Source organism: Callithrix jacchus, chromosome 1 (genome assembly GCF_049354715.1).
Source record: "Callithrix jacchus isolate 240 chromosome 1, calJac240_pri, whole genome shotgun sequence".
NCBI lineage: Eukaryota > Metazoa > Chordata > Mammalia > Primates > Cebidae > Callithrix > Callithrix jacchus.
Genome location: NC_133502.1, coordinates 171793160 through 171817231, shown reverse-complemented (window position 1 = coordinate 171817231; position 24072 = coordinate 171793160). Strand labels below are relative to the sequence as shown.

The window sequence follows — 24072 nt, the reverse complement described above, 5'->3', positions numbered from 1 at the left end:
TGTAAACCTAAAGCTGCTCTAGACAATAATATCCATTAATTGAAAAAAAAAGTGCTCAATTAAAAAGTGACACCTATTCCTTTATGTATAATACTACCTTCTGCATAAGGAAGGAGGTGCATAGTTAATATTTTCTTACGAAGGAGAGCATAGTTAATATTTTTCTAATCTCACTTCTTCAGAGAGATGTACATAGATCTCATGTATAAACAAATTGTTTATACGGACATTAGGAAATTTGAGGTGTGTTTTTTTTTTTTCCCTTGAAGCCATTTATTGAGTGTATACTATTTGTAAGATATTATTAGGTATTTTTGTATAACATGTCTGTTTAGTTTGAAGTAGATACTAATCACTCCATTGCATGGGTGAGAAAACTGTGGCTCAGATAAGGGAAGTGGGAAAGCTGGTACTTGACTCCAAAGCCTGGGTACTCTATGGTCCTAGTAATTCACATAGACTTTTTTTTTTTTTAAATAGCTAAAGTTTGTCCCCTAAAGTAAATGTAAGTCCTTTAGAGCTAAAACAATATTAAAGAGGATCGTCTAGATAAGAATCTTGACTCTACTGTTAATGGTTTTATTTAGGTTATGTTACCTGTTTATGCTTTAGTTTCCTTATGTGTTCATTGGAGGCAGTAATTGAGATTGTTAGGAGGGTTGAGTTAATATATGAAACAGAACAGGGCCAAGTACAAAGTCTGAGCTCCATACATGTAATTCCACTAATTAATAATGGAATTATTTCTCATTTTATAAATAAAGGAAATAGAGACCCAAGGAAATTGACTCTCTGAGTCACATAGCTTCTAAAGTCGCATAGCTATTAACTAACAAAGTTAGTTTTTAAAAAAATTTTAAGACCAGAATTTTATCTGTTCACCTTTTTTTTTTTTAAAAAAGAAAAACTTTCAAAAAAGATTGTAGTTTCTCCACATCTGTTTAGAGTAAACCAGATATATTATAAATTAGACCTTTTTCTCAATCAGATTGATAAATAGGAGAAAGCACTGGTTTATAATTTTGGTTCCAAATCATGTCTTATCCCTACTTTGCTATATAACCTTAAATATTTGATTCTCTTTCCTTTGTAAAATGAGGGTAGAGTTGGTCAGATGATTTTTAAGTTTGTTTTTTAACACCAATAGAATATATAGTGAAGAGAGATACAGTTGTTGTTGTTGTTTTTCATGAGTTATTACACTATGCTATCATACTCTGAAGTTCCCAGAGGTTCTTGATGATAGGGTAGTTAACCTCCATGCTAAATGACTGCGGAGTGCTATACTTTTTATATTGGTGATCCATGATTTCCTCACGACATCTGAACCTGTCTCATAGCATTGTTCCTTCTTTTTCTGCCTTCAGTCTATTCAATTATTTTAAGACAGGGTCTTGCTCTGTTACTCAGGCTAGAGTGCAGTGGTGTGTTATTTATTCATGGCTTACTGAAACCTCACCCTACTGGGTTCAAGTGATCCTCCCACCTCAGCCTCCTGAGCAGCTGGCACTACAGGCATGTGCCACTATGCCCACCTAATTCGTTGTTAATTTTTTTTGGTAGAGATGGAGCTTCACTGTGTTGCCCAGGCTTGTCTTGAACTCCTAGGCTCCAGTGATCCTCCTAGCCGAAGGCTTTCAAAGTGCTGGGATTACAGGCATGAGCCACCATGCCTGGCTGGCTTCACTTTTTAATTTTATTTTTTTTAAGACAGAGTCTCACTTTGTCACCCAGGCTGGAGTGCAGTGGCACTCCAGTGATCTCGGTTCCCTGTAACCTCCACCTCCTGGGTTCAAGTGATTCTCCTGCCTCAGCCTCCCAAGTAGCTGGGATTACAGGGACCTGCCACCACATCCTGCTAATTTTTTTATTTTTAGTAGACAGGCTTTCACCATATTGGCAGGCTGGTGGTGAACTGGCTTCACTTATACAAAGAAAGCTTGTGTACTTTGTTTCAGTTATTGACTGAACACATAGCAATCCTTTTTGGCTGTTGGATTCACAGCTAAGTAGTAAATAGTTGAGTCCCTTAGAATGGAGTAGGGTTGGGAATGGGAGATGCTGAAGACTTTAGTTATATAGTAAGGTCTTTATATGGAAGGTATAATTTTAGTGACTAGAGCATTTTTGAGGTATCTCTTGCTGTGGGAGCATACTTGAACCCCTGTTTTTGGTTGTCCAAAAAGATCCCATGAATTGTAGCACTTGTGTATTTCTTCCTTAATGTGATACAAGTCATAATAAAGTAAGTCAAATTTATTAGAACCTGTTCTATTAAATAGTAGTATTAGTAGTATTTTTAAAGACATAGGTCTTGCTTTGTTGCCTAGTCTTGTCTCAAACTTCTGGCTTTAAGCCATCCTCCTGTCTTGGCCTCCCAAAGCACTGAGATTACAAGCATGAGTCACCTTACTTGGCATAACTGAGAATATTAAGAAACCGTTATTGACAATAGTGAGGGTGTTTTCTTATTAAAGGAAATTAGATTTAAAGGAAAGATATTTAGATGAAGAGAAAGTTGTTTTTTTGTGAGTTTATAAGATATATAGTATGTAAATTATGTCCTCTTGTAGTCACATAAAGTGTGTGCTATATTTTGATGTTAGCTCTTTAAAAAAAATTTTTTTTTCTCTTTTTCTTGTAGCTGGGTTTCTAAGTATTTAATCAATGCTCAAAAAAGTTTACTTTTACTCTGGAATGAAATCTCATAAAGGTGGAACAAAATAGGTAACAATGATTAGGCCTCTGGATAGAAATATACCGTGGAATTCTAGTGAGGGACATCTAGGGGTAATGAAGTCAGGATCTAGTGAATATTCAGGAGTCTGGCGTAGCAGTACATACAGGCCCAGGGATAAATAGGGTCTTTTGGGAGTTAAGGAATAAAGCAAAAAAAAAAAAAAAAAAAAAAAGAAAAATTCTGAATTTTAGGCCAAAAAAAACAAATTAAAGAACAAACATTGTGCCAGCATGTACTCTTTAATGGCAGTATCAAATGTGAAAGCATCATGGAACACTCATTGGTATTGTTATATTTTCAGGTGTCTTTACTGAATTTTCTGATGGGTCTGACTAATGCCAATTTCTAGTTGAAAACCTGATGATTAATTGTAACATTGTTGTCATTAGTAGTAGTATTACTCTTTTAGGTGATGCTTCTTGACTGAATCTCTTTGTAAATGTATTTATCTCATTGAGTGCAAGTCAGTCAGCTGCCACATTGTAGCTACCAGGAGGCTTAGTTTTCTGGCCATCTATCTCTCCTAGGCTTCTGGGCCCAGGCCTTCAAAGGAGTGTGTTAGATTTTTGTTTGAACTGAGGGAATTTTCCTCTTTGAGTTTATTTAAGTTTTTAATCAGGAACATGTTTATGGGCTACACGCTCAGATTGGAAGCTAATAGTAAATAAGATTTTTGAAGTTGTTTTCCTCTTCTCTTGCAGGTGTGTTCCAGAGAACAAGTCTTCAAACATATTTGCTATATTGACACTTAGCTGTCAGGGGACTCAGGCTTATGAGGAGGTATTGTTACACAAAACAGTGTCTAGTGAAGACGACAAGAAAGAGGGGAAAGGATCGGAAAAAGAAGCTGAAATACTATAGAAAACCATGGTAGGTTATTGTGGACATTTTCATAATTTATTTACAAAAGACTCCAGTAATTTAAAATTGGAAATGTTAACAGTGAGGGCGAATGAAAAACAATGGTGTAAATTTTTTGCACTCTACTATTTAAGCGAAGTGACTGAATTCAGATTTATTATAAGCCCTATAAACCACAAGGTAGGGCCCCATGAGCCTGTAGGCCATGAATTATTAAAACAAAGGAGGGAATGCTCATAAATAATATTTTCTCATAAAACTGGCATTAGCAAACTGACACAAATAGCTAGGTTTTTTACTTTAAGTTCAGTTTTTTTCTCGTGGAAATTAATTCTGAATCAGTCATTAAATTAGTGATAGGAATGATGTAGAAGTTTATAAAATGTGTGAATGTTTAACTGAAAAAGTCACCTCTTTCACATATTTTTCAAATAATAGGGTCAAGTGCTGAGTATAGTAGGGACACTGAAATGTGAATCAGAGAAACCTTGCTTTTTGTGAAGAGTTCAGACTTAAATAGAATTTGTGATGTTAGATGAGATCATAATCTCTGGTGCCTAGGCTTTTAATTGGTAAAATGTGCGGATTTTTTTTCCCCCTTAGTATTATTAGTTCTGGAGGGTGTTGTGTGAAGTTTTCTCCTAAGTATAAGCAATAAAAGGTTTCTTTTCTTTCTTTCTTTTCTTTTCTTTTTTTTTTTAGACAAAGTCTTGCCCTGTCACCCAGGCTGGAGAGCAATGGCATGATCTCAGGTCATTGCCACCTTGCCTCATTGCAAGTGAGTGTCCCTGCCTCAGCCTCCCGAGTAGCTGGGATAACAGGTGCCCACCATCATGCCTGGTTCATTTTTTTGTATTTTTAGTAGAGACAGGGTTTTGCCATGTTGGTCAGGCTGGTCTCGATCTCCTGACCTCAAGTGATGCACCTGCCTCAGCCTCTCAAATTGCTGGGATTATAGGCATGAGCCACTGTGCTGGCCAAGGTTTTAAAAACACATTACAAATGAGAGAAAAAGCCCAGTGTGTTTGGAATATATTGTTTAGCAAGTCTGATGGTGGTGATGTGTTTTGGTTTTTTTTGAGACAGGGTCTTGCTCTGCCACCCAGGCTGGAGTGCAGTGACATGATCATAGGTCACTGCAAACTCCAATTCCTGGGCTCAAAGGATCTTCCTGCTTGAGCCTCCCAAGTAGCTGGGCCTATAGGCGCATGCCACCACATCTGGCTAATTTTTAAATTTGTGTAGAGATAGGGTTTTGCTTTGTTGCCCAGGTTGATCTGGAACTCCTGGGCTCAAGCAATCCTGCTGATGCCTTAGCCTCTCAGAGTGCTGGGATTATAGGCATGAGGCACTGTGCCCAGCCTGGTGGTGTTTCTTTAAATGTTACTTGCTTTTGTGTCAAGGAGTATAACTTAATCAGCTGGCTCCTTAGAGAAGAAATTCTAATATTTTAGATCTAGATGGTAGGAACAAATGTTAACTTGGGATTTTCCCTGTCATTTTAGTTATGCGGTAAAATGTGAAAAAAACCATACTGATTCTTTTGTATCTTACCACATGAATTATTTGCCTCTGATTGTGCTCATTTTTTATAATCTTGATATTCTTATGACTAAAAGAAATGCTTTATTATTTATCAAAGTGGATGAAGTTGTCTTCCTTAGTTTATTCTTTTTAAATTCAGCTTAGATTTTCTGATGTATAAATTTTGTGCTTTTATATAATTTAATTGATGAGTATTTTTCAGTTTCTCTTGTTACTTGCTCTTTCAATCTTCAATTGCAATAAGAATTTTCTCTTTCTGCCTAGTTCTTCTGATTATTTGTTTATTTATTTATTTATTTAAGATTGAGTCTCGCTCTGTCACCCCGGCTAGAGTGTAGTGGTGCTATCTTGACTCACTGTAACCTCTGCCTCCCGGGTTCAAGCAGTTCTCCTGCCTGAGCCTGCTGAGTAGCTGGGATTACAGGCATGTGCCACCATACCTGGCTAATTTTTTCATACTTTTAGTAGAGACCGGGTTTCACCATGTTGGTCAGGCTGGTCATCTTGAATTCCTGACCTTGTGATCTGCCCACCTGGGCCTCCCAAAGTGTTGGGATTATAGCTGTGAGCCAATGTGCCTGGCCTTTTTTTTTGAAACAGAGTCTTGCTTTGTTGCCCAGGCTGGAGTGCAGTGTCACTATCTTGGTTCACTGCAACCTCCACCTCCTGGGTTCAAGTGATTCTTCTGCCTCAGCATCCCAAGTAGCTGGGACTACAGGCATGCACCACCACACTCGTCTAATTTTTGTATTTTTAGGAGAGACGAGGTTTCACCTTATTGGCCAGGCTGGTCTTGAACTGCTTGACCTCTGATGATCCGCCAGCCTCAGCCTCACAAAATGCTGGCATTACAGGCGTGAACACTCAGTCTGATTTGTTTTTTTTTAATACTTAAAGAAAACTGTGTGGAGCTTATTTGAGTAAATAAGATTTCTCTCCATTTTTGATTATACCTATTTCTTCAATTTTTCCTGTCACTGTTGTTTCATAATGCTTATCCTGTCACATCCAGTAGAATGTTAGATGTAACATTTTTGGATTTAATGTTGGCAGTCTGTATTATTTGTGTGATAAATGACAAATGTTTATGTAATGTAGCAATATGTAGTTTTGCTCAGGTGTGGTCAGTGTGCAGGACTGGGTAATTTAGCAAGTACATAAGCCTAGCTAACAACCCAGCATCTCCAACTTTACAGCTCTTTTGTTTTCTAGTATTTATTTTGGGATATATGAACAAATCTCACGAAGTGTTTAAAAAAATTTGTTTCTTTATGGCAAACCGCTCCAGTTGGAAAACTGGTTGTGGATGTCGAGCAAGAAAGAAATCTAGACAGGTGATTTTTATTTAGAAAAAGAAGGTTTTAAAATCTATTTTAGCTCTTTATTTATATAATGATTGAGGTTTTCACATCATTACCTTTTCAACTAAAGTTTTCTTTGCTTTATAGAGGACAGCGACACTATAGTGTTAATTTACTATTATCCAAAAATAATATTTTTAAACATAGATATTCAAACAAGAAAAAGAGGCAAGACTGTTCATAAAGAATTGAGAATGTTTAGTTTGCGATGGACTTCAAAACAAAATATTTACCATGTACTAACGTATAATTTCATGTAAGTAAAGACAGTATAACCAGCTTTTAAATGGAATATTTTAGGCTTTATGGAAAACTCACTAAGTTATTCTTGTTCATTTTGCTGTGTACTGGTTCAAGTGTTCTTTTGATATTTGTAAATCTGGAAAAATTTCCAGGTTTTTGGACTCCTGAGTGTATCGGATCATGACTCATGTGTGACACATGAGTGTATAGGATCTACTCGGTTAAATTTTCATGAAATTCATTCATTTTCTGGGTGCTGGTCTGTTCCACTGTCGATATTTTATTTTAGTTCATGGTACCACCCATCCATCTTTATAGAGTATTTCTTGATACTGTCATTGATTTTTTTTTTTTCCCAAATGAACTTTAAAACGATTTTTGTTGAGATTTAAGTAAATCAACTCTGAGGAGATTTTGATTGAGAAGATATTTGTCAATTAGCTTCATTCATTTTGCAGTGTGAATTTTTTCCACTCCGCATTTGGAATGTCTCCTACTAATCTATTTAAAAATTAAAGCCTTGCACCGAAGGTTTGAATGTCAAATAGTTAACACTATTCCAATGTTTTTAATAGTTTTCTTATGGTGTTCACAGATAACTTTTTATTTTGTATTATTCTGTATTATGAAATCTCAAATTCTAAAATTGAAATAGAGACCTGGGTCTTACTCTGTTGCCCAGGTTGGAGTGCAGTGACCCAATGGAAACTCACTTAACCTTGAACTCCTGGGCTCTAAGGATCCTCTTGCATTAGCCCCCTGAGTAGCCAAGACTACAGGTGCCCACTACCATGCCCAGCTTATTTTTTTTCTTTTGTTTGGAGAAACTGGATCTTGCTGCATTACCCAGGCTGGTTTCCCAACTTCTGGCCCCCAGCAATCCTCCCACCTCAGCTTCCCAAAGTGACGGGATTGTAAGCATGAGCCACCAAGCCCAGCCCTGAAATCTCAGTTTTTTAAGGTTAGAAATCTTGGGCAGTTTGGAAGGGTTAGAAGTCTTTGGCAGTTTATGAGTCACTCACAATCCTGCATTTCTGGGACTCTCTTGAAGCTAAGAAGTATCTGATTCTTGCAGATGATGCATGATGTGGATGACAGTTTTTGAAGTAGTATTCAGAATGTGTAGATTCAGCTAAAAGATAACTGTACTCATTTGTTTGTTTAGAGACGGAGTCTACTCTGTCACCCAGGCTGGGATGCAGTGGTGTGATCTTGGTTCACTGCCACCTCTGTCTCCTGGGTTCAAGTGGTTCTGCTGCCTCAGCCTCCTCAGTTGTAGGTGCCTGCCACGACACCTGGCTAATTTTTGTATTTTTGGTAGAGATGGGGTTTTACCATGTCAGCCAGGCTGGTCTCAAACTCCTGACCTCAAGTGATCTGCCCACCTCAGCCTCCCAAAGTGCTGGAATTACAGGCATGTGCTACCGTGCCTGGCCAAGATAACATTATAAATAAGGCCAAGAGTGACCAAGGTAAACCTTACCAAAACATGAATGAAAGATCTCGGCTGGGTGTGGTGGCTCACGCCTGTAATCCAAGCACTTTGGAGGCCAAGGCAGGCGGATCACCTGAGGTCGGGAGTTCAAGAAAGATCTCTTGTCTTCTGGTGAAGAGTTCAACAGAATGGGGTTTTACTTCCTACTCTTGAGCGTTTTTTCTTGTTTCAGTATTAACTGTTTCACAATAGACAGTCAGTGCTGTGGGTTTGCTAAAGATATATTTGTATATCATCCTTTTCAGGTGGTATTTCTTGTGTTGAAGTAATTGTTTTCATTCTCCTTCTAACAGAGATCTATTCGATCTTTTGCTAATGATGATCGCCATGTTATGGTGAAACATTCAACAATCTATCCATCTCCCGAGGAACTTGAAGCTGTTCAGAATATGGTATCTACTGTTGAATGTGCTCTTAAACATGTCTCGGATTGGTTGGATGAAACAAATAAAGGCACAAAAACAGAGGGTGAGACAGAAGTGAAGAAAGATGAGGCCGGAGAAAACTATTCCAAGTGAGTGTAGACTGACCTCTGGGATGTTGTGCTACGTGCACAGCACAGCTCTGAGGTCCTGCTGGATTGAGTTTATGTTACACTGTTTTTTGGATTTTGTCTTATGCATATATGAGACTATATACAAGGAAGTAAAGGTTAAGTGGAGATTTTCTGAGTTAAATTTGAAAGGAAACCTTGAAAAGAGTAAAGATCAGAGCCAGAGAAAGAAAATGGACCTGTTTAGGATCCCTTTTGAGAGAACACCATGTCCTCTAATGATCTTTTTACTTTGGTGATTCAGCCTCCTAAATTTTGAAATAAATAGTGTTTTGGTCTCTGGGGAGATCATAAAATATCATTTTTGTAAGGCATTTAAAAATCCTCATATGGTATTTTTGACTGTACTACTTTCATTGATTCCCAGGAATTTAGCAGTGTCCTGCATATTGTAATTGCTCGTTTTATATTTGTGGATTGGATAAAGGTCTAATGGGAACCATACCCTTTAACAATTATAGTAGAATATTCTGAGTGCTGTGACAATAGTAGGTTAGTGAAACTGAAGTGGTACCTGGAGTTAGATCACTAACCTTTTTATGCAAGGCTAAGCTTAAAGTTATTGTTTTGAGCATTTGTCACTGTGATTGGAGTAAGTTTCTAACTTTGAAAGAGGGAGCTCATTTGACAATACTGTATTAATAAATTTAAAAACATTACTTTGGCTACAATTTGTAAATGGAAGAGGTTACAGAATTTTTTCTTCTGCTTTTCACTTTTAAATCAACATGGTAAGTAGATAAATAACAGTAGGAAAGTATTGATAAATGGATTTTCTTCACTGAAAAATAGTATAAACTTTTTTTTATCTTCAAATGAAAGATAATCAGTGTATCAGTTTTATTGCTGAAGAGTGTAATTTTTTTTAGCTATTTACAGGCAGTTTAGACATTGTATCTGGTTATAGTCTTGTCAGTTTGAAGGTTCTTGGACATGTAATTATTCTCTTATATGATGTCTGTACAAATGTTACTGTTAGATTTGGAGTTCATGTTCACTAGTAATATTATCTAATTATTTAGTTCTGTGTGTATCAGCTCTTCTGCAACTTAAATAGTCATGTATGTATTCCAGATTTAAATTGCACTTTGTTGCATGTTTATGTCATGTTAAAAACTTTTTTTATTATGGTAAAATGTATAACATAAGATTTGCTATTTTTGTTTTAAGTATATATTTCAGTGAAATTTTCTTTTTAACACAATTTCTAATTTTGTTTCTTCTCAAGCCTGGAATGTTTTGGAAAGCACTCCTATAGACTTGCTTAACTGGATGAGGTCTGTCATTTAAAGACTTTTATAGGATAATATGTTCCATACTTTCATTTGAAGTTTTATTTTTATTTTAATTTTTTTTTTCTTAGAGAAAGGGTGCTCTGTTGCCCAGGCTGGAGTGTAGTGGTGTAATCATAGCTTATTGTAGCCTTGAACTCCTGGGCTCCAGTGATCCTGGGCTACATTAGCCTCCTGAATAACTAGGACTATAGGTGTGCACCATCATGCCTGGCTAATTAAAAAAAAATTTTTTTTGAGACAGAGTCTTGCCACATTGCCCAGTCTGGTTTCAAACTCTTGGCCTCAAGCAGTCCTCCTGCCTTGGCCTCCCAAAGTGCTGGGATTACAGACATGAGCCACTATGCCAGGCCTGGATTTTTAAATATGGTTCTGTGTGTGGATGCTCTTGGTTGTCTATATACAGTCTCTCCATTTTGTGGAACAGTTCTTGTTGAGCCCTTGCCTATGATCTTTTCCATATGGTGGAACTCAAGGAGTACAGAATGATTCTCTTCTTTACATCAGAGGCAGGCATGTCTTCCAAGGACAGAGTTGTGTTCTGGTAATGAACATATGTTGTGTGCTTCGCGAGTGTTAAGCACTCTGAAGGACACAGAAATGGGTTGGGGGTAGCTTGTATTTATTAAGCAATCAAGTGTTTTCTATTGCCAGGCACTGTTAGGCAGCTTTTACCTATGTTCTCTTATTTTAACTTAATACTTTACCTTTTAAAAAACCGATTCAAAAGTCAAATAACTTATACAAAGTCCCACAATTTGTATTATTAGGAATATTAGAATTCTGTTTTTAATTTTAAGTAATTCACATGTAGTAAATTCAAATACATTGGGTTGCTTGCTGTACAATAACCGTCATGTTCCAATTTTGTAATTCAAATTCATGATTGTTTGAATTAGGAATTCATTTTCCGCTCAATCATGGTGTCTTCTAGCTGTGGGCTGATAAGACGTAGTATATCATAATTATGATTTAGAATTTAATAACTGAGCTAATAATAGCTACTATCTATTGAGTGCCAACTATTGTACCACAGTATTTTTTCTGTTATCTTACAACAAATCTACTAGTCTCTATTGTCTCCCTTTCTCCACTCCTGTTTTACTTGTGAAATTTCCTGTACTCCAGACTTGGCTATGAGAAAGAGTGACTCTGAATCCTTCACAAATTTTAACTTGCTTAAGGCCACTTAGTAAATATGTGTGGTTGAGCCAGGATTCATATTCAAATTTCTCTGACTCCAGAACCAGTTTTCTTAGCATCTATACTTCAATGTCCTGTGAATAAAATGTGAAAGTACAGAGCAGAGAGAGATGATGTGCTGGTTCCAGGAGTCTGAAAAAGCTTTACAAGGAGGTAGCACTTGGAACAGGCTCAGAGGATGGACGGATAGGCTTTTGGCAGGTGGTGAAAGTGAAAGAAAAAAATAAATTTCAGCAACGATATAGGTATGAGAAAGTATAATAACTGTTTAAGGAATAATAACTATTGTTTATTGAGCTATTAATATCTGTTGGGCTCTGGCCAAAGTTTATTACTTGTATTAAATGTATTCTCAGTACCACTCTGTGAGAAAGGCATTATTCCTGTTTTACAAATGAGGAAGCAGGCTCAAAAGAAGTCACGTTATTTGAAATTTGTCCAGTGTCACAGAGTAAGTAGCAGAGCCAGGATTTGAACCAGGAAACGATGCCGCTTTCTAAATTGCCTCCCAATATGGTAAGTGTCCAGGTGTTCAGTGGGACACCGAGGAAATAGTAGGTAGAGTATTATACAATCAGCACCTTTGGAAGATAATTCTGATTGCTGTATACAGTACTTTGGAGATGACAGAGGTGAGTCAGAAAGGCCAGTGGGGAGGAGGTTACTGAGGTGGTCTACATGAGACGTAATAAAAGCCTGAAGAAACTGGTTTGCAAGCAATAGTTTGATCGTGATTATGGAGGGAGAATTTATAAACCATTATAGTCTTAGGTTTGGAAGAATGAGAGGACAAGGATACAGAGGAAGAAGGAATCAAAGATGACTGATTCTTTATTGTTAATATCAGATAATTGCCTACACTTGGGTCACTTGCTTTAAAATGCTTTTTATTTCTATACTTGTACCACCTTTATAGTTTTTCATTGATTTAGTGTTTATTGAATCTTTATAAGCATGCTAGGCACCGAACTCATGGCTGTATTATTTATAATTTCCTTTCTTGTTTCCCCTGCCACAGTTTCTTTCCCTCCCTTCTCCCTTTCCATTTTATTCTCAACTCTGCTGATTCTTCCCCAACTCTGCTGATTATTTGCTTATAGCTTGAATGACCGTTTCCCATCTAGGCAGATCAAGATTCTGCTGAAGTCAGACTTTCAGTTTGCCTTGCTTTACATCTCTAATACGACCTCTCCCTTTCCTGAACTTGGGAAGCAATCATATAATGTAAGGGACCTGAATGTTGTGGTCAAAACAACTTGGGTTTGAATCTAGGCTTTGCCATTTTACTTGCTTGGTGAACTTGAACAATTAACTTTTCTGAGGTTCACATTTCTTGTCTTCCAAATGGAGGCTTGTTGTGAGATTTAAATGAGAATATGTGACACTGTTTGTGCTCAGATGTTACTTTCTCTTCCCCTTTTAAGCAGGGTGCTTAAACTGTTACTGCTTTTGTTGCTTCACTATAGAGTAAGCCTCAGGAGCAGGAGAGACTGTAACTCCTGTAATGTTTGCCATACTCAAACACTTGCTTATTTGTTGAAAGACTGCTAAGCTTAGTTAATATTTTCACTTGTGATTAAGGGAAATGAACCAAGAAGAAACTTTTAGAATTAAAACCAACGATAGATGAGCGTTTTTCTTATGCACCATTCATGACTTGATGTTCTTTGAGTGTTTGCTCTTCTGCTACTCCTGGATTTGGAATGCATATGCTGGCAGTTTATCTTTCCTTCCTCAGCTCTATACTACATTGTTCTGCTTTCCCCATAAGCTGATATAGAATGGGAGGAACTTTAGAATGATACAGCTTGGAGGAACTTTAAGCTCATCTAGCCAGTAGTCATTTTACTGTTGTGGATACTGAGTCAGCAGGACCACTAGTAGAATCCAGGTCTTTTTGATTTATACGCTGATGTTCTTTCTCAATATACCATAGTATTCATGTCCCTCACAAATGCCCTAATTCCTACTAAAACAGAAGGAAGTTTATTTTATTTTTTGAGACAGGGTCTCATTCTGTCACTCAGGCTGGAGTGCAGTGGTACAAACATAGTTCAGTGCAGCCCCGACCTCCTGGGCTCAAACAATCTTCTCTCCTTGGCTTTCTGAGTGCCTGGGACTACAGGTACATGCCACTACACTTGGCTAATTTTTAAAAAATTTTTGTGGTGACAGGGTCTTACTATGTTGCCCAGGTTGGTCTTCAACTGCTGGGCTCAAATCATCCTCCTACCTTGACCTCCCAAAGTGTTGGGATTACAGGCATGAGCCACTGCACCTGGCCAGAAGGAAGTTTAAAAAGAACAATTTGAAAAAATACTTACGAGGATACAGTTTTTTGAGTTTTCTTGAGCAATGTAAGTGTAGTAAAGAATTAAAAGATCTATAGTATGAAATATGTTCCCCATTAAATCCTTGAGGGAAAATAGATACTTTATAAGCCTCAAATCTGAGACTTAATTTTGTGGATACTTAGATGTCTGGATTTACATACTCCCTTATCAATTCATAAGGATATTCAGGAAGCCAAGTGATGATTAAGTTATAGTTTGGGAAGTAGGTTGTGAAAGTAATCATGCAGATTTTTATTTTTAGGGATCAAGGTGGTCGGACATTGTGTGGTGTAATGAGGATTGGCCTGGTGGCAAAAGGCTTGCTGATTAAAGATGATATGGACTTGGAGCTGGTTTTAATGTGCAAAGACAAACCCACAGAGACTCTGTTAAATACAGTCAAAGATAATCTTCCTATTCAGATTCAGGTGAGTACAGTTTAAGTGCACCTCTAGGTGAATTTGTAAAAAGGTGAAAATAGGCATTGACTTTGAAAGATTTATTAACAAGAATTGCTAATAGCAAGGCTATACACAGACAAAATGAATACTACTACTCTGGGTCAATGACTAATTCATGACAGTTAAAACAAACTTCAGGTGATTTATACTCAGGATATATTTACCAAATTAAGATGGCCATTAAGGTACCTTCTTAAACTTTTCCGTTATATCTTGCTGAGAATCTTCATTTTTTTTCTAGACTAGGGCTTAAGATTATAAAGTTCTTGGAAGGGTTGGTGTAATGCAGAAAATAATTGGATGATTGAAAACAGCCTAGAGGAGATACTTTCTAGAGACTAAGAGACTTTCTTATCAACTAGAGACTTTCATATATAAGAAATTTTAAAACTGAAGACTCAGTTAATTTGTCACCTATTTGTTCTGTTAATGGGAAATCACTATTAATTCCTTGTCTCCAAACCTTTTTTACACTGGGATGCATTTAGAAAAATTTGATGTTGGCATGTTCCCTGGAGGATGCTGCTGAAGGTGGAAGGCTCCTCAGGGATGAAGGTAACCGTTCTGGGATTCTGGTCATTCTAGGACCTCCCCTGCCAGCCTACCCCAAGGACTAATTGCATCACTGATTGGGAACCTGTGATCATCGTTCATTTGCAGATGCATATTGTCTGTGGTCTAATTAGATTACAGCTTTTGATACTTTTATATCAGTTTGTCTTCATATCCACGTCACAGAAATAGATACTGGCCTGTAGGTCCAAACTTGTGAATTGTTGAATGCACCCCCCCACCACTCATTTTTTAAAAATTAGTTTCTTTTATTTGTATATCTTAAAAGGGGTATGTTTTTCAAGATGTATGAATTCTAACTTTGTTTTTGTTAGCTTTGTTTCTGGATCATTTTCCTTCATATTCACCAACTGACCCTCAAAACCATCTCTGATTTTTTATATACCATTCTTCTCAAATTTATTATACTGATGGGCACATTCTCCTATGTTAATTTTGGAGACACTATTTTACCATTCTGTCTTAATATATGGCATAATACATGTTTTTTAAAGTGACAGAACATACTTGGTTTTGGAGAAATGTTTTCTGGGCTTTTGTAGGGTTAAATTTATTTACCTTTCCCTCCTTTATAAAAAAAAATCCTTTTGTGATCATTTGGGGAAGGAGAGTGAAATATAGCTTTATGTATGAAACGTGGAATAAAGCTTTGCAAAATGAAAAGCACATTAATCGGCTTTCTGGCTAACCATACTGGTAGGTTATTAGAATGTTAATAAAGTTCTCATTTCAATTTATATGTTGTTTTAGAATTTAATCTGTATTTCTGCTTTTAGTGTGGTAAACATTGTTACTCTCAAATCTAGAATTATCAGAGTCAGACATGTTACTGGCTTTTTCACACACGTCACCCCCTTTCTGTTCCTTTCATGAGTCTTGTTTCTTACGAGAATGGTCATATTGCTCATCCTCAGGTGTTGCATTGTTGAAAAGTGATTGAGAACCAGTGCTATAGTAAATCAGAGATCTTATTCGGGAAATCTATCACAGCTCTCCTGTTTTGAAGATAGAGAAGATTGGGCCAAGCTGTAGTTGTCATTGTTAGAGCTTTCTCTGTGCAGATCACAACTGTGTGAATTCCGCATTGTTTCTCTCTTGAGTGAGGGTCTTTGTGAGTGCTGCAGTTTAAGAATGTCCTTGTCTAGTTAGCAAGTATTCAAGGGAGAGAGTACAGGGTATACAGATCATCTCAAATTTTTGGAGACTGAAGCTTTTTAGGCTAGAAAAGACTAAAAATGATGTAACTATCTTTAGGTCTTTGAAATGCTGTCTGAGAGAAGGTAAAAGAAGTGTGAACTCTTAAGACTAATGGTGGATATTATGAGAACTATCTTTCAATTTAACATAGCCAATAGATTTCTCCAGCAATAAATCTGTGTTTGGGTAAAGGTACATTTTCTTGTAAAATAGGGATGATGATTGTACACTAATCTCAGATTAAATTATATACATGTACACACATGCCCACATATATATACATATATGCACGTGTATAACTAATAATATTCATGAAATTATTTTAAGTGTGATTTTTACAATTAAACCTTTTCCCCCTAGCACCCTCCGCCACCACCCTGCCCACTTTTCATGGTGTTTGTGGAAAACCAGTCTCTGATACGGCATTATTTTCTTATGGATCAAAAATCTTTTTCCTGAGCACTTAACATAGCAAATCTTTTAGTTATCTAAGTACGTTAATTAGCTGAAGTTATACTTTACTTTTTCTCTTCATATTCTTTCCTAGGATGATTTTAGTACTTCTTTGAGCAAAGGAGGAAGAGGATGACCAAAACTAGAAATCACTTAAAATTAGTCTAGTACAAAAGGCATGTCAGGTTTATTATTTTGTGGCTTATGGTGATCTGTATGCATAATTGAAAAATGAAGTTCGATTTATTCTTTGATAGACATTTTTAATTCTCTTTTAGTGTCAAAATGAATATGAGCTGTTTTTTGCAGTTTCTTTATATTCTGGTTCTTTCATCTACTGTATGGCCTGTCCCTTCCTTGGCATCCTCTGTTCAGAAGTAGGATAATGAGTTTTCCCTTTCCTAATTTTTTGTCATTGTTTAATGGTAAAATGCTATTTTTCTGTAAGTGACTTTGAAGTCTTTTAATACACACTGATGAGCAGGGACCTGGTAGTGTCTCCATTCAGCCTGGCTATTGTATGTTAGGTAATAGATACTAAATTTCACTACTAAGAAAAAAAGCCCTGTGTAACTTATTAAATCATATATTTAATGTATAATAATATATTGAGCATAACTTAATATATAAATCTGATCAGATGATTATTTTGTGGGAGGCCCCTACTTAAATTGTATGTTAAAAGAAGCAATGTAGATTTTCCTGTAGATGTCAGATGACTTGTCCCATAATGGTAGGTCTCATTGGAAGATCTCTGAGACCTGTTGTCAGAGAAGGGAAGAAGTTACTTGTTTATATTCATTGTTTCCTACTGGTGAGTGACTGTGCAGAGATACTTTTTCACTCCTACTTATTTGGTGATCTTTAAAAAGCTACATAATCTTATATTTGTAAGGTTTTGGCAAGTAGGAGTTCCTGTTTAGGCTATTAAAAGAGATACTGTTTTGGAGAGCAGTCCCAGCTATTTATTATTCTATACCATAATAGTTCTCTATAATAATTTTAAGAATAGTAATTTACCATTTATCACATACTGATGCTGTTGGCATTTTACTTTCAAATATTAGAATGGTTTTAAATATTGTTTCATAATTGTATGGATGGTTGACATTGTAGTTGCTTTTTAAAGAATGGAGAAAGGATCTTCTTGTAAGTTGGGAGGAGAGAAAAGTGTTATCCCCAATAAAGAAGTAGTTAGAGGCTTTGCCTTTTGAGCACAGTAATAGTAATAGTTAATAACATTTGAGAACTTAGTACAGGCATTCTTTTTTTTTTCTTTCGAGGTTTCAGCCTAACTAACTGGGTGATTTTGAAATCTTGGTGACTTTCAGAAACTCACAGAAGAGAAATATCAAGTGGAACAATGTGTAAACGAGGCATCTATTATAATTCGGAATACAAAAGAGCCCACTCTAACTTTGAAGGTGATACTTACCTCACCTCTAATTAGGGACGAATTGGAGAAGAAGGATGGAGGTACACATGCATATATATGTATATTTTTTGTTGTTATTTGTTTTCTTTATATAAAAGCTATGTTAACAGTGTTTTATGGATTTAGGAAATAACCTTCATTTGCTTTATGCCACTCTTTAATAATATTTTAAATGGCTTTGCTTCTACATAATTAGTATATTTTGCAAAAATGTATGAATTCAAAATATAAAATGTTAATTCAAAAGCCTGTGCTTGTCATGTTGGTTTTAACTCTGCTTTACTTTTTATGTCATTTAGTATTCTGTTTTACTTTGTCTAGTATTGCATTAAGTTATTGGTATCAGCCAACTTAATTCTGTGTGTTTTGGTTTAATGGTCAGATTTCAGGATTAAACATGGTCCAGAACAGAATTGTTTTCAAATTTGTTCATTGTTCCAAAATTACTTGCATCCTGGCTGGGCACAGTGGCTCATACCTATTATCCCAGCACTTTGGGAGGCTGAGGTGGGTGGGTTGCTGGAGGCCAGGAGTTTGAGACCAACCTGGCCAACTTGGCCAAACCCCGTCTCTACTGGAAACACAAAAAAATTAGCCAGGCATAGTGGTGAGTGCCTCTAATCCCATCTACTTGGGAGGCTGAGGCACGAGAATTGCTTGAACCCAGGAAGTGGAGGTTGCAGTAAGCTGAGATCATAACACTGCACTCCAGCCTGGGAGACAGAACAAGACTCTGCCTCAAAAAAAAAAAAAAAAAAAAATTACTTGCATCATATTGCTCTTGACGTCTAATAGCTACATTATCTTGTAAGATTTGTACTCATCTGTGTCTAGATTTATTTTATAGTGTAAGGGATGTAAATTGGAATATTGAGTTTTCTTAACGGATAATGTTCAGTAAATTTTTTTCTAAGGGGTTTATGACCCTGTTAACATTTTGAATATGATTTATGTGAGAATTATGCTTTAAACTTTCTTCTGAAGTTAAGAAGAGTTGCTCTTTGGCAATGTCGTCCTTGTAAAAGTAGAGTAAGAAATCTATTCAGTTATTAGTAGTTTTGAGAAGTTCATGATGGAGTTGTGGTGGGCTTCTTTTTCTGATGTTCTTATCCTGTCAAGTTAGCTTGTTTCTGCCTCTCATTTCCTTGAAACTTGCCAGGTGATATTTCTCCTGTGTCAAACCTTTGACCAACTGGCCACTCTGTCATGACAATTTACAGCCTCTCTGGGCCAGTGGAGACTCCCTATTGCTATTTTTCATCACTAGACTTTCAACAAGTCCCATTGCTTACTCCCTTACCTGAAATACCAGTGCTGCAAGAAATATTGGTCAGTCTCTTAATTTATTTTATCTTAGTGATAAGGGTAGAGAAAAAGGTACCAGTGAAGTTGGAATTTTAATTTTTGAGAGACATGACTCATAGGATGACATAAAAGTGCTAGACTCTTTTAAAAAAAATGTTTTTGGGATAACTAAAATCAGCTATATCATAATCCAGCAGATACAAACCAGTCATATTTATGAGTCATATTTTAAAATCAAAGGGCATCCAGTCTATAATTGAGTTTATGCCTATGCATTAATTTTTTTTTGCTGTAATGTAGTATCTATAGCACCTCTGAAGAACCAATCTTAAATGGCTTAATTTTTTTAACAGCTTTACAGTTCACCATTAACTATAGAACTATAAAATGATTTCTGAAGTGTCAAGATAAATGTTAATTCTGGTAAGATGTGTTCTTCTTGACCCTCTAGTATAAAACCAACCATTTCTAAGTAGTGTTGTAATGATAGGTATTATTAAAAATTATTTGAGTATAGTGAGATGAGAAAAAGACTGAAGTTGCCAAAGGCTAGGTTAATTACATGTTTGTTTATATCTGTCAGCCTCCCTTTAATTTTTTTTTTAAAGTATTAAGGGAGCATCAGTCTTCTTTATTCCTTTGGGTTTGTGTACTTATGTGAGATTTTGTTATAGCTTTTAGTGATACCTTTAAACTTAGTCTGTTGCCTTTATAACTTTAACTTCTGTTTAGAAAAGCTGAAAACATTTTTAGTATATTGTACCCTTGCTGGAACACTTATTATAGAATAGATTTTGTAATAAAGTAAGAGAGTCATAGTCTCTGTTCAAGGTGTTTGAGTTACTAAAGGATCGAAAGACCTCTATGAGCTGAGTCTCATCAGCTATTATATGGGATCAGGTAAGGTGAAGGAATCGGCTTTGATCTAATGTTTTACACATTTTACTTCCTTTCCTTTTGAATGGCAGAAAGATTTGCTTTGCTGTTGTCCTTAACATCCCAATCCTGTTGACTCATTTGATATCTTTTCTAATTTGTTCATTTTGTCTAGCCTGGGTTTTGTCAAAGACAATTTTTGGTCTTTGCTACTGGCTGCACATTCCTGGGCAACTTGGAGGATCTAGTATATAACTGAACATTTCAGACCTGGGCTGTACCATTCTGTTTTCTCACACTAGACAGCTCCTCATCTCCTTGATGCCATTCTTTTCAACGGCATGGGTTAAAAGCACAAGATTCATTCAGGTTCCAGGAATTTCTGGGGTTGAAAGTTATCCCTTTTTTATTTCTCTTAATTTATACTCATTTTTTCCTCGAAGTTAAAAAAAATCCCATTGTAAATTTTTTCTTGGAGACATTTTCCTGGAGTATCTTAACTTTCTTTCACCTACCCCTAGCTAAACAAACTGTTCACAATACATACACACCTCACATCTTTCTTTTCTCTCTTTTAACTTGCCACATATTTGGGTAAAATCTAAAAAAGAAAAAAAAAACATGGTTGGGAGCAGACAGAACCAGAGGACTGCGGCATGAAACCTTTTTCCTCAGGATTGTGCAGAATGGATCTAACTACCTACTCATTTCAAATCACTGTTTACATTTTAAACTGCCATAATACAGATAATAATCTTTGGTATTACATACTGTTTCATAGGTAAGTTTCCTCCTATGCTGTCAGTCTTCTTTCTGCATTCTAACCCTTTATGTGAAGGCCCTGTAGAATAACCATTTCCTCATTACTACATGTTTCCTGCTAATGAAGGCATAGGAGAAAAAGCACAGATCTTGATGTGCAGCAGTCTTTTGTTTGGCTTTTTTTTTTTTTGAGACAGTCTCGCTTTGTTGCCGAGGCTGGAGTGTACTGGTGTGATCTCAGCTCACTGCAACCTCCGCCTCCTGGGTTCAAGCAAGTCTCATGCCTCAGTCTCTTGAGTAGCTGGGCCTATAGGCGCATGACACCATGCCTGGCTAATTTTTTGTATTTTACTAGAGATGAGGTTTTGCATGTTGCCCAGGCTGGTCTCAGACTCTTGAGCTCAGGCAATTTTCCTACCTTGGCCTCCCAAATTGCTAGGATTACAAATGTGAGCCGCTGAGCCTAGCCTTGTTTGACTCTTAACTCCATTAGTTGCTATTGCTGTGTGACCTTGGGTAGGTTTCCTCATTTTAAATTATGGATTATAAAAAACTTTGAAAGTTGTTTTGAGGTTGAGAGAATTTATCTAATGTGACTTGTACAATAACTGGCATATAGTAGTTGCTCAGTAAATAGTAGTAGTCAACTTATTGAAGATTGACAGTACAAACCCATCTACTCAAACTCTTAATCATGAAAATAATGTTCACATGGTAGGTCCAAAGAAGTCAACTCAAGTACAGTTAAACTCTTAAACACTGAGTGATTTATAGTATTATAATCAGTATAATAATTTATGCAGTGCTAATAATAAAAACCTGGTCTATTGTATAGCTTATGATTCATTGAGGGCAGGTGTCTTTTTGCCTGTTCTTTATCCTTATCACCTCTAAGGGTACCTAATACATAGTAGATGATTTTTTTTAAAAGTCCTATAAATCTGTTACTGTTAAGTGAATTAAGAGTCATCATATTGTCTGATTAAATAGGATTCTCCACTGTGTTAGAAGCATTAATGGGCATCTCATAGCTCAAGAAATATATATTGGAGATTAATCTCTGTTAAGATATTTTTATAACCTACCATGTGATAAGCACTTCCTCATATATGATTTATTTTAAAAATGGTCCTATGGGGTAGCTAATTGCTCTGGTTTATAAATGAGGGAAATGTCACATTTTATTCAGCTCCCCTGACTCTACCTCTAGTATGTGGTCCACTTTCCCATTTTGTCTAGGATTACTGCCTAAGTGGTTAAGCTGATCTGGTCATTCTGAGCTTCACATAGAGTCTCAGTTTCTTTTGGTGCTTGTGATTTTATATTAGAAATATATTTGCTATTAAAGTGGATGATAAATTATCTGCTTATTTATAAGGCAGTTTGAAACCAGGTGGATAAGGAAACTACAGAGACCCTGTGGCTTAGACTTAAGACAAACCTCTCTCCTTAGTACTGGGGTGGGTTTTCAGGGATTCACAGAGGAGTTGCTTCAGAGTCCCTTCATATTGGTGCCAATGTGAACTCTCTCTTCTTGGCAGAAATATATCTTGCTGGGGTCAAGGCAGTAGGCTTTACAGGATAGCCATCACAGCTGTGATTATAATGATGCAGCAGGCTTTATTTTCCTGCCTTCACTAGCTTCTGGATCTTCATTATACAGGGCAAACTTATTTTTTTTTGAGATGGAGTCTCATTCTCTTGCCAGGCTTGAGTGCAGTGGCACGATCTCGGCTCACTGCAACCTCTGCCTCTTGGGTTCAAGCGATTTACCTGCCTCAGCCTTCCAAGTAGCTGGGACTACAAGGTACACACCACCACGCCCAGGCCCAGCTAATTTTTATATTTTTAGTGGAGACGGGGTTTCACTGTGTTGGCCAGGATGGTCTTGATCTCTTGATCTTGTGATCCTTCCACCTTGGCCTCCCAAAGTTCTGGGATTAACAGTCATGAGCTACTGTGCCCGGCCAATCCAGGGCAAATTTTTAGGCACTCTTTCCAGTGGCTGACTGCCACTGAAGAAAAGTCATACCAGGTGACATTAGTCACATAAATTAGGAGAACAGTTTTTTCTCTGTTCTACCTTATTGCTACATTTACCTGGTGTGTGTGTGTGTGTGTGGTTTTTTTTTTTTTGAGATGGAGTCTCATTCTCTCGCCCAGGCTGGAGTGCAGTGGTGTGATCTTGGCTCACTACAACCTTCACCTCTTGAGTTCAAGCAGTTCCCTGCCTCGGCCTCCTGAGTAGCTGGGATTACAGGCTCTTGCCACCACGCCTGGCTGATTTTTGTATTTGAAGTAGAGGCGGGGTTTCACCATCTTGGCCAGGCTGATCTTGAACTCCTGACCTCATGATCTACCCGCCTCAGCCTCCCAAAGTGCTGGGATTACAGTTGTGAGCCACTGGGCCCAGCCTACCTGTTTATATTATTATGTGCCTGTGCCCATGTTTTTTCTTGGGACATGTCTTCTCTCCAGAAAGTTTCAAGGAATTGAGAGACAAGGGACTGTGAGGATATTCTTAGGCTAATTAGAAAATTTTGTCAGCATAGACTTAGCTCAGTTTCATCCTGATTGTCAAGGAGCCTTCTCATGATAGTGAGCTCAATTATTTTAACTTTGAAGAGCCCAGGTTCCAGACGTATAACTCCTGTTTAATGCAATCATGTTTTGTTTTTTTTTTTGCTAGCCCCATCTCCAGGCTGGTGTTTTGTTAACAGGAGTAGGTAGTTAGCTTGCATGTAAGGCATTGAGAGAAACTGACCGACGTTTCCTGCAGTATGATGTGATTCTGGTCACTGATTTGACCTCTAACCAAATAAACATGGTTAGGCATAATAGACTTTCCAGTGCTTCCATTGCCAGAATGTTGTATGTACCTTCATTCCCTGATGCTAGGTTACTGAATAATAAACTTTCTTAAAAGCTGTATTCCTGGCCAGGCTCCGTGGCTCGTGCCTGTAATTGCAGCACTTTGGGAAGCCAAGGTGGGCGGATCACCTGAGGTATAGAGTTTGAGACCAGTTTGGCCAACATGGTGAAACTCCATCTCTACTGAAAATACAAAAAATTAGCTAGGCATGGTGGTGGGCATCTGTAGTCCCAGCTACTCAGGAGCCTGAGGAAGGAGAGTCGCTTGAACCGGGATGTGGAGGTTGCAGTGAGCCGAGCTGATGCCACTGCCCTCCAGCCTGAGCAACAGAGTGAGACTGTCTCAACAACAACAAAGAAGCTATGTTTCTTTGCTTTTGGCATTTTTGTGACCCTCCAACCCCTGCCTCCCATGCTTTTTCTTATCTGTTTCACTGGTCACTGTCGGAGAAAATAAGATGACTGACAGTCTATTGCTGCGAATTGAGAACTCCAAGATGTGTTATCAGAAAA

The 24072-nt window shown here is 37.2% G+C and overlaps 1 protein-coding gene and 1 long non-coding RNA gene across 20 annotated transcripts in view; both read left to right on the top strand.

Moving 5' to 3' along the window:
- LOC144582956 (uncharacterized) overlaps positions 1-3489 on the top strand; it is a 104348-nt gene extending 100859 nt beyond the window's left edge. Inside the window, exon 3 of the long non-coding RNA XR_013536523.1 lies at positions 3442-3489. This is a non-coding gene — a long non-coding RNA (uncharacterized LOC144582956). The remainder of the gene's footprint in view (positions 1-3441) is intronic.
- Positions 3490-3501: 12 nt separating this feature from the next.
- Positions 3502-24072, top strand: part of STRBP (spermatid perinuclear RNA binding protein) — a 75816-nt gene continuing 55245 nt past the window's right edge. For 7 of the 19 annotated variants that reach the window (XR_001913495.5, XR_004728879.3, XM_035256945.3 and 4 more), the window contains exons 1-5: positions 3502-3610; positions 4304-4379; positions 8539-8759; positions 13889-14054; positions 17642-17786. Coding sequence is in view for 16 of the 19 variants with exons in the window: in XM_035256945.3 (XP_035112836.1) it covers positions 4344-4379; positions 8539-8759; positions 13889-14054; positions 17642-17786 (568 nt within the window). In the remaining 3 variants the exon portion in view is untranslated. Of the gene's footprint in view, positions 3611-4303; positions 4380-6654; positions 6764-8538; positions 8760-10026; positions 10076-13888; positions 14055-17641; positions 17787-24072 lie in introns of all 19 variants that reach the window. The other 12 variants (XR_013536514.1, XM_078375707.1, XM_054236686.2 and 9 more) reach the window with 6 other exon arrangements.